Here is a 16027-nt window from a genome sequence, read left to right on the forward strand (position 1 = left end):
CATCTCAGGGGAACAACAATCAAGTGATTGAGATAACGGATTTATTCAATCTTGCTAACTGTCCCTCTGCAAGTCTCAATCGAACATACAGGATCCATGATCAGCTTAGGATGGGCCACACTCCCCTAGAGGCACTCATTTGTACATAGCAGCCCTCTCATGGAAGAGCTGTGTACATGGCCACTACAACTCTGCGAGTACATCAACAATATCCCAAGCCACTGTAACTGTGTAAACTGCGGTGGTGCATATGCTGATATAATCCAAAGGAGTGCTGTTAGTTGTCCCCTGTGTTACAGAGACCCAACTGACCTCAGCCATAAGTCAGGCATTTAGTGTCGCTGGTCGCATGCTGTGGAACACACTTCCAACAGAGATTTCACAGGCATCCTTGCTTTTGACTTTCAGGAGTCTCTTGAAGACCTTTTTATGCTGACACATCTTTGCAGCTGTTTAAATTTATTAGCCGTTAACTATAATGAGTATTTGTATTTTTTTGAATTGGGTTTTAGGTTTTATGGTTGTACACTGCCCTGACATTTTATCATATAGCGGTATAGAAATAAAATAAATATGCAATACCCAGACATGGTAGCGGTCAGTAGGGTGGCATTGCTCACGTGCCTTCACCAACGATGAGCATCGCTGCTGGTTCCTGAGGGGGCAAGGAGCGAGGCACAGGGAGGTCATGTCAGATGTGGGTATGGTGGCAGAGCCAACCTGATGTTCCTGCTGCTGTGCCCGCACCACACAGAACTCCCCACACTTTGCTCCCTCCCTCTCAATTACCAACAGTGATGCCTGGTGTTGGGAAGGCAGGTCAGCAACGCCACCCTGCCTGCACCATCCTGCTATCTCTAGTGATCATGTGGAGGTGTTAGTTCACCAAAAAGATGACTGTACATGAGCGCCGGCCCCCAGCAAGTCCACAGGTACCTGGGCATGCTCTTTAATAGCTCATGTGGGCACTACTGGGAAGAAACCCTCAGAGAGTAACTGGGGTCAAGGAAGTCCTTTCCAAATGCATTTTTCATCTGTTCCTCACTGTTAGTATATGGACAGCTTCCACTGTAGAGTAGCTCAGGGTTCTTATCTCATTTAACCCGTGTGGCATTGTCATAAGCAATTACTGCTATTGTAATGGATCTTTGCCCCCCTTTCTCTTTTTGAATTTTATATAGTCTTTAAGTCCCTCTAAGGATTTACTGAATTGCAACTGTGGTCTTAGAACAGGTCACTCAGGACTGCTTCAGTGTGAAAGAAAAAAGATCAACACCTCCACCCCTGGCCACACACACACAGTAGGTTGACTATATTTTCTGTAATGTATGAAGGATGTTCATTCCAAAATGCAGGTTCACTAAATATTTTGAGACAAGTGAATACCTCTTAAATGTTACAAATTTAACCATCTTACCCCTTATATACTCAGTCGATCTCTGTGCTCTGCAGGTGAGGGCCTCCTGCAGATACCATCTTATCAGGGGGTTCATTCTGCACAATATAGGAAATGGACCTTTAGTGTGGTGGCACCTACCTTGTGGAATTCCCTCCCCTTGAATATTAGGCAGGCGCCATCTCTGCTATCTTTTCAGTGACTTTTGAAGACTTTCCTCTTTCAACAAGCCTTTTAAGCTGAGACCTATCCCAGTCTGCGTCTGTGTTAGAATTGCTTGTTAATGGTTTTTTTAAATGTTTTAACCCTTTTTAAAAAAGATCTTTGAAAAGCTTTTTTAAAAAATGTTTTTAACGTTGTTTTGTTTTAATGTATTTTAAGGTCTGTTTTTATGATGTTTTAAAGTGTTTTTAGTGCTTCTATTTGCCTCCCTGGGCTCCTGCTTGGAGGAAGGGCGGGATATAAATCAAATAATAAATAAAATAAAATAAAATGGAGGGATCAGTCATTTGCTGTGCAATACATGAAACATGAAGTAGCCTTTCATTGAGCTTCATTGATATTAAGGACAGCTATGGGGAACACTTGGCCCTCCAGATGTTGAACTACAGCTCCCATCAGCCCCAGCAAATATGACCAATGGCCAGGGATGGTGGGTGTTGTAGTTCAGCAACATCTAGAGGGCCAAAGCTCCCCCCACCTGGTTTAGGGATTTGAAGCTGGGTCTCATCCACTGCACTATTTTGGCTTACATTGTAATGGAGTATGAAAGAAGGAAAGCAGTAGTAGGTCAGTGGTGGATCACACGCTTTGCATGCAGAAGGTCCCAGCTTCAATCCCTGGCAACTCCAGCTAGGCCTAGGATAGACTCCTGTTTGAACTCATGGAGAGCCCACTACCAGTCAGTATAAACAATATTGACCCAATAGACCATGGTTTGGACTTGGTATACGGCAGCTTCCTAGTTTACTATTTCAACTCCACGGTCTGGGAGTTTTGCTCCAGAAGCAGCTGTGAACAAGGATGCTTTTGCACATCTTAGGCTAGGAAGATTGGACCTGGTTGTAGTGACACATGCCTTGGCTACAACCAGTTTACAATACGTAAATCACTCTATATATGACTGCCTTTGAAAAGTCCCTAGCAACATCAGCTGATCCAGAATGAGAGCAGGAAGGATGAAGACATCCTAGGGACAATTGGGCTACAGCTCCCATAATCCCTGACATTGGACATGCTGGATGAGGCTGATAGAAGCTGAAGTCCAACATCTGCAGGCCCCGTTTCTCCATCACTGTGGTAAGTACTCACCTGTGACGACCATTTCACAACAGCTGCATTGCCTTCACATTCATTTCCATGCATGATTAATTCAAAGCTATTACTTTTAAAGTTCTTAATGGCTTAGGCTTAAAGGATACCTAAAGTGTGATCTCATATGAACCTGCCCTCTTTTAAACTCTGCAGGGGAAGCTCTGTTCTCTGTGTCCCAACAGTGATGAAGGCATGATTGGTCAGGATATGGGAAACGCATCCATTGCGACAGTGCTCAAGTTGGAATTGCCTTCCCTGAGAAGTTCAGATGGCAACATGAGTCCCTCTCTCTTAACCTTGTAAGTTTTTATCCATGCTCTCATTTTGGTTTTTTTATGGTGGTATTGATTTTTCTGGTATGGTATTAATATTTATGCTTTTTGTGCATACTTTTAAGAAGTTGCACACCACTCAGAGCACTGTGACCATAATGGAAGGGTGCTGTAGTAATTGTAAAATAAAATATTTTATTAAGCATCAGTAGTACATTTGGGTGAAAATAGTACGGCACATTAATCTTGTAACACCAATGGCAGTTGCTTCAGATATATATCACAGGAGTACAATTCAAGAGTAGAATAGAATCAGAAATGTACAGGTTAAACATTAAAGCAAGCAAAGCTGTTCCCCATTTGTCTACCTCCACTAATACAACCACACATCATCTGCAGTATTCGGTAATAGTTGCTGTTATTTAGTCTTCTGCAAGCCACTGTGATAAAAGAAGATTCAGTATTTTCTATAGAGCTGAAATTGTGGGATGGGTGAGCACACTAAAAATAAAATAAAGGAAAAAATATCCTTTCTTTTTGAAAAAGGTCTACAGATAAAATGCTGATTTTTGCTGAAGGGAACAAGAAGCTGCAACTGAAATGCACACGGAAGAGGTAGTTAAAATGGTTGTTTTGAAGTACACACCCTGCCCTTGGGCTATCCAGCCCCATTTGTCTGCTTGAGAAATGCAATTCCACTTCAGCATAATGTTGAATGGACTCCAGGCATTTGTGTCCTAGGCTCAGCACACCTTCATTTCAGTGAAGATCAGGTGTTGAATGCTTCACAAGCTTGTTAGCTGTTATTATAGTGATGAAGTGATGATTGATCAATCTAGGAGTAATACCGTACTAGAGATATAGCACCTTGTCCTTTGAAAGATCTGGTACCTTATCTGCTGAAGAGGCACAAGAACTTAGCAAACAAGAGTTCTAGTTCAGTACACTGCATTTCATGTTCCATTGCTCTGCCATCAAACAAACTTGTACAGCAAAATTCTTGGGCCAGGAACCATACACGGACAGCAGTTTAAAAAGAAGTGCACTTGAGTATTGTAGTTATAAAAAAGAAAGCTGTGCCTGTAATTAAGTATGCATCATTTTTCAAAACAAGCAATTAAACACAGGTCTTTAAATTAGGCTACAGTTGCTCAAATTCATTCTCTCTCTCTCTCTCTCCCTCTCTCTCCCTCTCCCTCTCTCTCTGAAAACAGGGCACAGCTTAACTTGAACTGGTCAGCTCTAAAATTACAAAATGATTTTGGACAGCATGTTCCAATATTATATTTGAGGGAGGGGAAGGCATGGAAATAAAACACACTAAAATGTCAGTCTGCAATCAAGGAGGAAAAAAAAAATTCTGACCAGTATGCAAATTTACACACACTAATTTATTCCAAATTTGACTGTTTTGTGCTGGAGGGGATGGGTCGTAAGTGACAATGTTGTGTAAAAGAGCACAAAGGGGCTGCAGGTTTGGACAGTGAGGGAGAAAGAGAGGTGCTGTTTGAGGCCTCCACTGGTTATGAGGTAGAGACATTTGTTTCATATTCTTCTCTCCAGAGCTTGTAAGCAGGCACTGCTCACACATTTCAATTTTTCCTATATAACTAAAAGAATTATTTTTAAAAAAGAAGTTGGAATACTCAAGATTGTATAGGAACTATTAGCTTATATGGTGGGGAAATATATATTGTTCAGTCGTGGTCATCAGATTTCATAAGTTCTTGAGAACAAATGACAATGTCGGGTCTCCAAGATTTTAAAAACGTATCAGGACTAGCTTTCCCATTCTGACTGTTTACCAACAGTCAATTTTAACACATATGGCAGCTCAAGGGACAGCAAAGAGGAGAGACTGAAGGGAGTGAATGGTGGCTGAAGTTAGTAGCATTAATCGCTGCAGAGATAAGGTTACTACACAAAAACTAATTCACTTGCATTATTCATTCACTCATTTTTCATTGTGAAAAAGATAAATAAGCATTCAATTTTAACTAACCAGTGAGGCCAAAATCTGAATAGGAATGACAGCTGAACCTAATTTTTTTGGAGCACTGGAGATAAAACATTGCTGATGCAGAAAGGCAAACAACATTAGCTTTCAAAGGTATGACTACCCTAGCTAGTCTTAAGACTGGACTACTTAAAAGGGAAAGGCTCACTATAACAGAACAGAAGATATATGCAAGAATTTATTTTATTCAGTACCATTATGCTGCGTTCCTATGCCATTACATAAGAACTAAAAGAATTCCACAAAGGGACAAGTCCAAATTATTTTAGCACCCAAGGTGAAAAATCCAAGTCGCTCCACTTCCCATTCTCTGGGAGGGGGCAAGGGAATATAATGTTAAGTAACACAGAACTTGCTACTGAAGCAGATGCCTCTCTGCCTCATGGAGCAGCCACATCTACTTACAAAGCAGTAAGCTGCCAACAGATGGCAAGATCACACTATGAGAAAGCAGCTGAACGTCAATTTTGTTTGAAAAAATATTTTTATTGCAAAAAAAAGTCAATATATTGTGATTTTTTTTTACAGTAGTAAACAAGTTCAGAATACATAAAAGATGAAACTTTACAATATCACTCATATTGTATGGGCAAAAAAACAGTCTTTGGTAATTAGTCTGATCAAAATATCACCCGCTCTGCAGCGTCACATTCCCAGTCCAATAAATGTGGTTTGCAGTCCTGTTGGGTGTCCTGAAGCCAGTTTCCCAGTTTAGATGTTATAGGAAATTGATCTAAGAAACTAAGTAGTCTTTTATGAAGTGGCCAAACACAGCATTTGTTTCTGCTCCAACAAATCATGGTTTTATGCGATTGGGAATGTGACATATGAACCTGGCCCAAGTACAGACTAATTGCAGAGAAGCTGCATGTCTTAATCTGATTATTTCAGTGGAGTTAAGGAACCATAGGTAATTTCACTCTCTTAAAGTGGTCTCTGGTTTTTTGGACCTACTTTTTGGAACTTTGGACCGTCTGGATTTTTTATAAAGTTTTGAATAAAAGAGTTTATGTTCTATTGCACACACTTCTTCATGGATGAGAGAGGGCTGCACCCGCAGGACAAAAGAGAACAGATTTAACACAAATTGGTAGGTATGGGGGAAATTTGATTCTTCATAGTGTGCCAAATGACCACATTTCCTATAAAGAAAAAAGTAGAAAACAATCACAAATTTATTCCAAACTACAACTTGCATAAAAAAGGGGTACATCCTGTCAATGCTAATTAAAATCCCCGTTTTAAAGATAGGCAACTAACCCTCAAGAGGCAGAAACTTAGACATGGCTATACAATGAGTCCATGGGTGTAAATGACCTTGAACCCAACTCTAAAGTCCTATTCACACAAAACAGTAGAAAGGGTGGAGTGGCAGTTGCTGGAAATGCAAACTGCAAAGAATTTGCTACATGTGACAAACTGTATTCAATAACTCTTGTGTACATTTGCCACTTTCAGTATTCAAACTAACTTCTAACAGTTTGCAGTCATATTGTAAAAATATCTACTCAGAGTTATGTAGAAAAGAGCTTCACATAAAACAGCTCTGTTTGCGGAGCATACTACAAGGTGCTTGGATTTTAAGCAGGTATTGTGCTACTGTTGGTCTGCATAAGTTAGAAATACGGGTTTGTATTCGCTACTGTGTGAGCAGCATTCTGCTTGTGCAACAGGACGTTCACTTCCTCTCCCCTCCCTATGCACCCCCTCAAATCTGCTCGGGGGGCTTCCCTCAACCCTCTGCAGCAGATTTTGAGGATGCACGGTAGGCTCCAGGGGAGAAGAAGAAGGGTAAGCTCAGTTGCATAAGCTTTTTATAGATCTTGTTTTATCCTGTCTTAATTGAATCTGTAAGCCAGTTTGATTATTGCCGATACAAAAGCAGGGAAAAAAGATGAAACAAACATTCCCATTCTAACTCTCTAGCCACTGGGCAATATTGACTATCAGTTTGGGAGCAGTACTAGACCAAAACAAGTATTACATAACTAAGCAGGCTGTCATTTAAGAGAAAAGGCTTCTCTGATACATGTTTCAAGAGTCCAGATGTGTGTCTGTTGGTTTATATTTATGCAGGAAATAAATAATTACAGGAGAATGTATTTGTGAGAAGTATATATAATTTTTTTAAAAAAACAAACAAGAGGTCCTATTTTTGGCCTTTGCTCTTCTTCCAAAGTAGAAAACCTAACTACAAACTATAGATTATCCTTGGTAACGAGTGGAATTTAAAAACACATGTCTGGATTTAGAAAGGCTATACTGGTTTGCTCTCAAGTGTGAAAAACATGGCTAGCTTTCCATTGCAAAGAAAAGGGGTCCATACCCATACGCATTCAGTAGGTGAAGTCAGGCAAGTAATAAACACAGAGTAACAGCTTTGAAAAAACCCACAAAATTTACAGATTAGCAGATTTAACCACATGAAAAGGGAGTCTGTAGCCCCAGGCCATGTGATAAACTCAGCATTATCTTTCTCCCTTCTTTTCTGGATATCCAAAGGCCTGAAGGAGTCCAGGTGTTGATTGTCTCTCTCTGTTGTGCAGTTAAATCTACCAGCCAGTAAGCTTTTAAGAAACTGCCATGGGCCAGTGCAGAAGTAACATTTGGGACTATCTCAAAATCACCCTGTGCTTTATAGATTACAGCAAAGCCCCTCACTGTGTAGATCGTGAAAAACTATGGAATGCTTTAAAAGAAATGGGGGTGCCACAGCATCTGATTGTCCTGATGCACAAACTATACTCTGGACAAGAGGCTACTGTAAGGACAGAATAGGGAGAAACTGAGTGGTTCCCCAATGGAAAGGGTGTGAGACGGGTGTATTTTATCACCCTATTTGTTGAATCTGTATGCAGAACATATCATACGGAAAGCGGGATTGGACCAAGATGGAGGTGTGAAAATTGGAGGGAGAAACATCAATAATTTAAGATATGCAGACAATACCATACTCTTAGCAGAAACCAGTAATGATTTGAAACGAATGCTGATGAAAGTTAAAGAAGAAAGCACAAAAGCAGGTCTACAGCTGAACGTCAAAAAGACTAAAGCAATGACAACAGAAGATTTATGTAACTTTAAAGTTGACAATGAGGACATTGAACTTGTCAAGGATTATCAACACCTCGGCACAGTCATCAACCAAAATGGAGACAATAGTCAAGAAATCAGAAGAAGGCTAGGACTGGGGAGGGCAGCTGTGAGAGAACTAGAAAAGCTCCTCAAATGCAAAGATGTATCACTGAACACCAAAGTCAGGATCATTCAGACCATGGTATTCCTGATCTCTATGTATTGATGTGAAAGTTGGACAGTGAAAAAAGCGGATAAAAGAAAAATCAACTCATTTGAAATGTGGTGTTGGAGAAGAGCTTTGCGGATACCATGGACTGCGAAAAAGACAAATAATTGGGTGTTAGAACAAATTAAACCAGAACTGTCACTAGAAGCTAAAATGATGAAACTGAGGTTATCATACTTTGGACATAATGAGAAGACATTATTCACTAGAAAAGACAATAATGCTGGGAAAAACAGAAGGGAGTAGAAAAAGAGGAAGGCCAAACAACAGATGGACTGATTCCATAAAGGAAGCCACAGACCTGAACTTACAAGATCTGAACAGGGTGGTTCAGGACAGATGCTCTTGGAGGTCGCTGATTCATAAGGTCGCCATAAGTCGTAATCGACTTGAAGGCACATAACAACAACAAGCATGGTTAAGAGATCAGGAGTAGATTCTAGAATTGCGAATTCCCTCTCCCCAGCCCCTCTCCTTCCCTGAACCAATCCCTCTGCCTCCCTTCACTAAGGGCACAATTAAGAATTATATTGGCACTAACAATTAACCATGGTGAAGGCTACTTGGAGTTCCATCTTACTTGGATTTGAAATCAAGGTCTGATGCTGTCACAGCACAGCCTCAAAAGCATTAACAATATAGAACTGGGAGAAAACGTTCTACCATTTCCTTAATTATTTTGCAGCCAGAATCATTGCTGAGTAATGCATACATTCAGTTTTGCTTCCAGCCAGAAAGTAGCAGCTCGTGTATAAAAATATTTCAGGACTGTGCCTCTCCCTTGTCTTCTACCCCACTCTAAATATTGACAGGCTAACACACATCACTCAGCAAGAAATCCATCATTAAACAATGTTGTGATTAATATATTTCTATTTTTATGCATACACTATGTCTTTATTTTTCAGTTCAACTCATCTCTAATAACAAGAAGCTATCCAGTAATTCTTTGTGTGTAGAACTTAATACTATTAACATATACACACATCATCCATTTAGGCCAATACAACAGAAAAGCCATATGGCATGAAGAACTGTGTTTATTCCAAGTCAACAGTTTGCTATTCTTTTTTTTGATGGCATACACTGCAGTCCTCTATTAATTTACCAGGCAGTAAACTCATACTTTCAATGGGACCTACTGCTGAGTAGACATGCCTAAGATTGCACTGCAAATCTAGAAAAATAGGCATTTCCTCCTGTGATGCTACCTCATAAGCAAAACTGATCTCCTCTGTCATATTTCTTTGGCTGATAATACTATGTCTTTCCAATTCAAGATGAATCCTAATAAAGAGGGAAATATCTGAAAGGTAGCAAAGTGCAACCGACTCAACACTACATATTCTGCAATTCCCCTTTTCATAAACAGATTATACTTGTTTTTAAAACCTAGACATTTAGCTCACACTTTTTAAAGGGGTGTCAAATACTTACCTCTCCTTGCACAATTTAGTTGTGCAGAGCCAATAGTTTCTGTTCAGAGTTGTAAATATGTCGCCTTTTTGTTGCAATATTCCATCCAGGCTGTGCCCATGAAAACAAGTTCTTTCTGCATTTTCTTCAGTCCAATATAGCTGGAAACTTGAAGGCTTTTGCTTCTCAGTAGGTTCCATGGAGCCAGACAGTTTACGAAATTGCCTTTGAAGATCCAGTACCATTTCTGTACAAAGCAAAATATAATAAGCTACAACACATTTAAGATGGTTTCAGATAGATAAAAAGCCTGAAACGTTTATACAAAGGAAGCAAACTTCACAAGGAACACCCAAATGTTGTATATAAGTTATTTCTCAGAGGTTTACAGACTATGGTGATGATAAAATATTATCAAAACTTAGCATAGTCCTGAAGAATTTGGATGCCTCATGACCAGCACTTCAACATGTCTCCCACGTGATCCGTTATAGCAGGAGACTGCAGAAGCAACAGGGCAAGTGCGGAAAGCTTCAGGAAAGGCGCCTTGTCTGCAATGTATGCGCAGCTCAGCCCCCCCTCCGAGCAAGGAACCGTTGAAAAACCAGTCACTAACAGTGATTGGGGGAGCCAGATGACCGCAAACCCACTTGGTACAAGTGTTGTGAAGCAGAACCTCCAGGCCGAAAGGCGACCTGCAATGTCTACAAAAACTGCAGCCCCAGCAAGCAGTTAAGTAAAGTGGCTCACCAAACTCAGCTTCCTTTCAGCTGCAAATGCAGCTAAACACACCCAGCTGGGGAGCACAAAGCAGCCCACATCCTCTCCAGGCCCGTAGTTGTAAATTTGGGAGGAAAAATCACCAAGGAAATAAGAACGCCACAAAAAACAACAACAACAAAAGAAATGGAACAACCAGGAAAGATACGAGGATTTGAACGAGAGAACCAAGACCCAATCTTCACAGCCCACAGGCAGGGTCAGTCTGGAGGGCAGCAGAGACGACTCCTCCCCCTGGAGAGGAGGCAAAAGGATTAGGACAGCCCGCCTGTCAAGGCCAGAATGCCCTCCAGCCCTATCTAGCAAATACTCCAACCTTTATACACCTCACACAAGAAGAAACAACGAGGAAGAAAGGAATGTGAGCTCCTTTTAGAGAGGACTGCCCTAACTGTAGCACTGTCTGTATGAACACAATAGGAGCATGGCAGGGTCTTCTCTTTTCCTGAGCAGCTGGTATAGCACAGTGGGGAGGAGAGCCTGGCTGGGAGTCCAGAGTCTGTGAGTTCAAATCCTCGCTCGTGTCTCCTGGGTGTCAAGGGCCGGCTAAAGATCACCCCCACAGGGAGTGGCTCAGGGGTTATGTGCCCTGCCACCTGTGCAGCCATGGGCAAGCTGCATAGTCCCAAGGAGCCCAGTTGCCCCCCAGCTGGCAGTTGTGGACAATGAAGGGGCTGGCTTGTGCAGCTGTGGCAAGTTGAGCAGGCCCTAGCCAGCTGGGGAGGACTAGCCTCAGAGGGAGGCAATGGTAACCCCCCTTTGAATACCGCTTACCAGTCCATTTCCATTTCTCTTTTCCTAGAGTGCCACTGTCAACCCAAAAGCAGTGTAGGAAGCAGAGCAGAACACATTGAGAATATTCCAAAATGCTTTCACCAAATGTGATCATTCTGGGGCAATGGTTCAGTATTATATATTTGGACTGTGCAAGGATTAGTGCAGATGGCTGCACATTTGGATAGGGCAGTTCTGCGCCTACTTACATGTCAAACAGAAATTATTGCCCCTTTTACTCCTATGAAAGTTTGTTATGCTTCACACGTGCCTGGCAATCAGGCTCTAAAAGCAAGTGAAGAACAAGTAGTTTTAGCTTTAAACTATTGGAAGAAAAAGTGTTACAATCAATGTTTTAGAAAAGGAATTTACACTTACGTCTTTTCTTGAGAACTGCATACTTTTCCTGGGCTGTATACAATAGTGGCTTCTCACATCGCCATAAATGCCTAAAGATGAAAAATTTGAAATATTTGAGGGTGGGAAAAACACTATACATTTGATTAACCTCAGAAAAGCCACATCCTTAACTATGGTCTAAACTTTTTACAGAACACCCTAATGCCACAATCTATTTGGTTTCATCATTCATCCCACAAATGCAAAATGTAAAGTCTTTTCAATAAATGCTAGTGTGGCTACTTGCAATTAATTTAGGGAAAGTTACAGGTACCCTTACAGGGCAAATAGCAGCTAGACTGGAAAAACAGTGTAGGGGAAGAGTTAAAACCCCTTCTTCCAGAGCGTCAATCCTGAACTTAATTGTTCCTCAACTGTGACTTTTTTTTACATAAACCTATAACCATCCCCATGTATGAATGCCTCAAAATATTCCTCCCATTCATTAATTTTACTTTTTTAAAATGGCAGCAATAGTATTAGGATCAAAAAGAAAAACCCACCGAAAAATATCTAAAGCATTTACAAAGAAACAGAATTGCTAACACATTACATTTGGGCCTATACATTTTAATTCTTATCTTCAAGTATTGTTCATTGTTATCAGACCCCTACCATTTCTCCAACACAAATCAGAGACGGTTAGTCTCTCAACACTGTACCTGATTCTTTCTTCATTGAATTTCTTCTGCTCCACATCCAGAGCATTCTTTACAACCAGATACCATTTTCGAATATCAAAAACTGGACAGCCTACAGTAAAAATTAATGTTATGTTTAATTTTTATTCTATCCTCCTTTCAAAGAATTTAAAAGCAGCATAGCCTCATTTTATGCATATGAAATAAGCGGAAGAGAGGCTAGCTTGATGAACCAAGCTTAAAAGTCCAAACAACACACTCTGTTGATTCTCTTTAAAACTGTGATTAAAAGTACTGCATTCATTTCTTGGCATTCTAGAATATCTAGTATCAGTTTGTACTGACATAAATCCATGAACCCAATTCCTGTTGGATGTTCTCTAAGGGAGGAGGGATTCATATCTGATGATCTGCCCTACACCATCCTGTGATACTTCTTCAAGGGACAAGAACTACTACTGACCACGATCTTACTACACAGTAATAATGTTCCTAAACAGAAAACTAGTCATATGTGGTGGACATGTGCTGCTGTTCAGGCATTTTGGGAAAAAAGCATTTCATGAAATTGGGATGATTAAAGGGCAGAACTTCAAGTCTGATCCTGTTATGGCTCTCTTGTCAATTTTCCAAGGAGATAATCTATCACTGCACTCTAAGGATCTAATAGTAACCTTACTAGTGGCAGCAAGAATTGTGATTGCTCGTCATTGGGAAAAGATTGATTACAATTTAATAGAATTAGGGTACTCTTAGGGTATGAAACATAGCTTTAATGGAAAAATTAACACAACAAAGATGGTGAAGCAGGATCCAAATAAAAAAGACAACTTTCATATTAAATGGTTTACATTTATAAGCTATGTAGCCAGGGGCGTCACTAGGCAGGTGCTGGGGGTGCGGACCGCACCCGGGTGACACCGAGAGGGGGGGTGACACCCAGAGCCACCCCTAGCTCTTGTTTTGCTGGCGGCGCCCACCACCATGGCTGGTTTTAAAGGACAGCCAGGTTGGGCACTGGCCCGAGGGCCCCGGAGCTACAGGAGCCCCTGAGGGGCCTTCCGCTCCCCTTCTGCAATCCACGCACCGCCGCACGGCCCCCCTACCTGTCTACAGTAGTCTTTACCATTGCCCTTAATTAAGATGGTGGCCGCAGTTTCCCTAAGGTACTGAAGCCGCTGCCGCCATCTTAGTTGATGGCAGAGATGTGCGTGTGTAGCACGCACGTGTGCCATCAACAAAGATGGCGGCGGAGGCTTCATTCCCCTTAGGGAAACTGCGGCCGCCATCTTAATTAAGGGCAATGGTAAAGACTACTGTAGACAGGTATGGGGGCTGCGTGGAGGTGCGGGGGGGGCGCGTGCACATATGTGCGCATGCGCACACACACACACCGGGGGGCCAGGGCAAGCTGATGCCCAAAGGCCCCCGCATGCCTGGAGCCGGCCCTGGGTGACACCATGAGTTATCGCACCGGGTGACACCAACGGTAGTGACGCCACTGTATGTAGCAGTGGGGGAGCATGATTTTTATATGCCATCAACTTGTGCCTCATTACGGAGGGATGTCTTTGGGTAGTCTATGCAGTTTATTGCACTAAATCCATCTACCAAAAATAAATTTCTAGATCTCTATGGTGTTGTGTATTAAATGTTATGCTTTTTAAAGCTTACATTAATCTCAGTAACTCTCTTTTCCACCTCTTTTTTATTTATTGATTTCTTATTTTTATTATTATAATTTTAAAACATTTTTATTTTATTTTTTTCTTTTAAATTTATTTATGTATATATGTTTTGATTGTATAAGCTATATGTCAGTACATTGTAACAGGCATTTATAACATTGTTATGAAGTTTTTGATTTATACACTTAAGAAATTGATTTTAAAAACAGAAAAAGAAAAAAAAGAATTTAAGAAATGCAGTAGAAAAATTTGGAACATCTTGGTCAACTCTTATTGCATATTTATTTATTTATTTTATTTATTAGATTTATTAGTCACCCATCTGGCTGGTTGTCCAGTCACTCTGGGCAACGTACAAAATATAGGGTTATGTGAGTGCGTGAGTGAGTGTACATGGACCACTCTAAAAAGACTATACAGGAAAACTCAAAGTGGAAAAGAGAACAATTGTTAAACAAGGGCAATTAACACAACATTGAATTCTTTATATGCAACAATGTGAATAATGCTCCTTTTTATCTTTGGTTGTGTGTTATGTATTGTTTTATACTGTTCTGATATTTGTATGGCAAAGAAGAAATAAAATGTGTTTAAACAAAAAGAAAAGAAAACTAGTTAGCTTTTGCCATGGTTAAAGCCAACTGGGAAAGGGGAGAGGAATTTGCATCAGAAGAGAGAGGAATTCTGCAGCCAGTTCCTGATCCTTTTGCGGCAACTGAAGGATGGGCTGCCTGACATCTGCACTGTTCCACCCAAATCTCTTATATTTCTGAAAACTGAACCTTTGTTGGTTGTTAGCATTTGCTCTGTCACTGCTGCGTTTAAAATTTAAGAGACTGCAATCATTCAAATATGGCTTGGAAGCAATATGCAAACAAAAAATGCTCCATTTTGTGTGCAGATTTTGAACTCTTTCATACAACTGTATGATTTAACAGTTTGTCACTTCACACACTCTACCAAACAAACTTTCACAACTGTTTCACGTATACACTAGCATCTTAAAATATAGTTGCTAATACTTAAACTAGGTTTCTTCTAAGTGTTTGGTACCTTCTTTGTCGGTTTTGTTTCTCTCTTCAGCATAGTCTGCTAGTAACCTGAAAATATATTCATCGGATTTACCATTTATTGACATCACAATCCCTATTTTTTAAATGACTCAAGTATATTTAAAATCTCAACTACTCTAATGAATCTAAAGACCTTATTTCTAATGCCAAAAACCCAAAATTGTAAGGGCTGGTTCAAACCATGCTCATTCCACACAGAGACCACCAAAACCAACTGGCATGTAGGTGAGCCTCTGTTCTGTTTCAGTGATGGCTCAAGGGGGTGTGGGGCAAGATGTACAGGATGGCCAGCTCCATGTGGAGCTCAAATTGGAGCAAGTTTAGAATGTTGCTTCAGCAACAGAAAGCTCCAGACTAAGCTTCAAATAAGGCTGCAGATGAGCCTGGGTGGTTAGCTGGAAAAGTTCTTGTTTAAAGGAGTGCCTCTGCGAAGATGATGGTGGTTCTGTTGGAACTTTTGAACTGGAGTCCTCAGGTCTGAGGGTAGCAATGTAATCTTTGCAAGCTGGATAAGTTTTGGGAGAATGGCCTCCTCCTTTGCTGGAGTTTCTGGGGCAGTGGGGACCACTGTGGCCAGCTCTGTGGACAATTCACTCTTACCCTCCGATTCTTTCTCCAAGCCTTAAATCCCCAAAGAGGGGAAGTTGGACATTGAGATCATAACACCATCCATTTGCATTGGATTTACTTGCATGGGATATCTCCATACCAGCACCTGTCACCAGGGAGGTTCAGCACTGACATGGAGACTCATCTGATCAACACAGCATAAGTGTAACACCCTGCTGCATGGAACATAATTTTTATCTACCTCCAGATTATTATATTATTAATAATAATTTGATTTTTTACCACCCTTCACCGTAAGGTCTGGGGGTGGTAGTCACAACAACTTAAAATGCAACATTGGGATCGAAACCCAAGTATGCTGAGAAGATCCGTGGACTCGCCAG

At 40.9% G+C, this 16027-nt stretch overlaps 1 protein-coding gene across 1 annotated transcript in view; it reads right to left on the reverse strand.

The window, feature by feature from the left end:
- Positions 1-5464: 5464 nt before the first annotated feature.
- Positions 5465-16027, reverse strand: part of TAF1B (TATA-box binding protein associated factor, RNA polymerase I subunit B) — a 57806-nt gene continuing 47243 nt past the window's right edge. The window contains exons 11-15 of the mRNA XM_061622796.1: positions 15055-15101; positions 12335-12425; positions 11652-11722; positions 9741-9966; positions 5465-6141 (exon numbers count right to left, since the gene is read on the reverse strand). Coding sequence (XP_061478780.1) covers positions 5916-6141; positions 9741-9966; positions 11652-11722; positions 12335-12425; positions 15055-15101 — 661 coding nt within the window. The 3' untranslated portion in view covers positions 5465-5915. The remainder of the gene's footprint in view (positions 6142-9740; positions 9967-11651; positions 11723-12334; positions 12426-15054; positions 15102-16027) is intronic.

The sequence above is a fragment of the Rhineura floridana genome, chromosome 4 (genome assembly GCF_030035675.1).
Source record: "Rhineura floridana isolate rRhiFlo1 chromosome 4, rRhiFlo1.hap2, whole genome shotgun sequence".
NCBI lineage: Eukaryota > Metazoa > Chordata > Lepidosauria > Squamata > Rhineuridae > Rhineura > Rhineura floridana.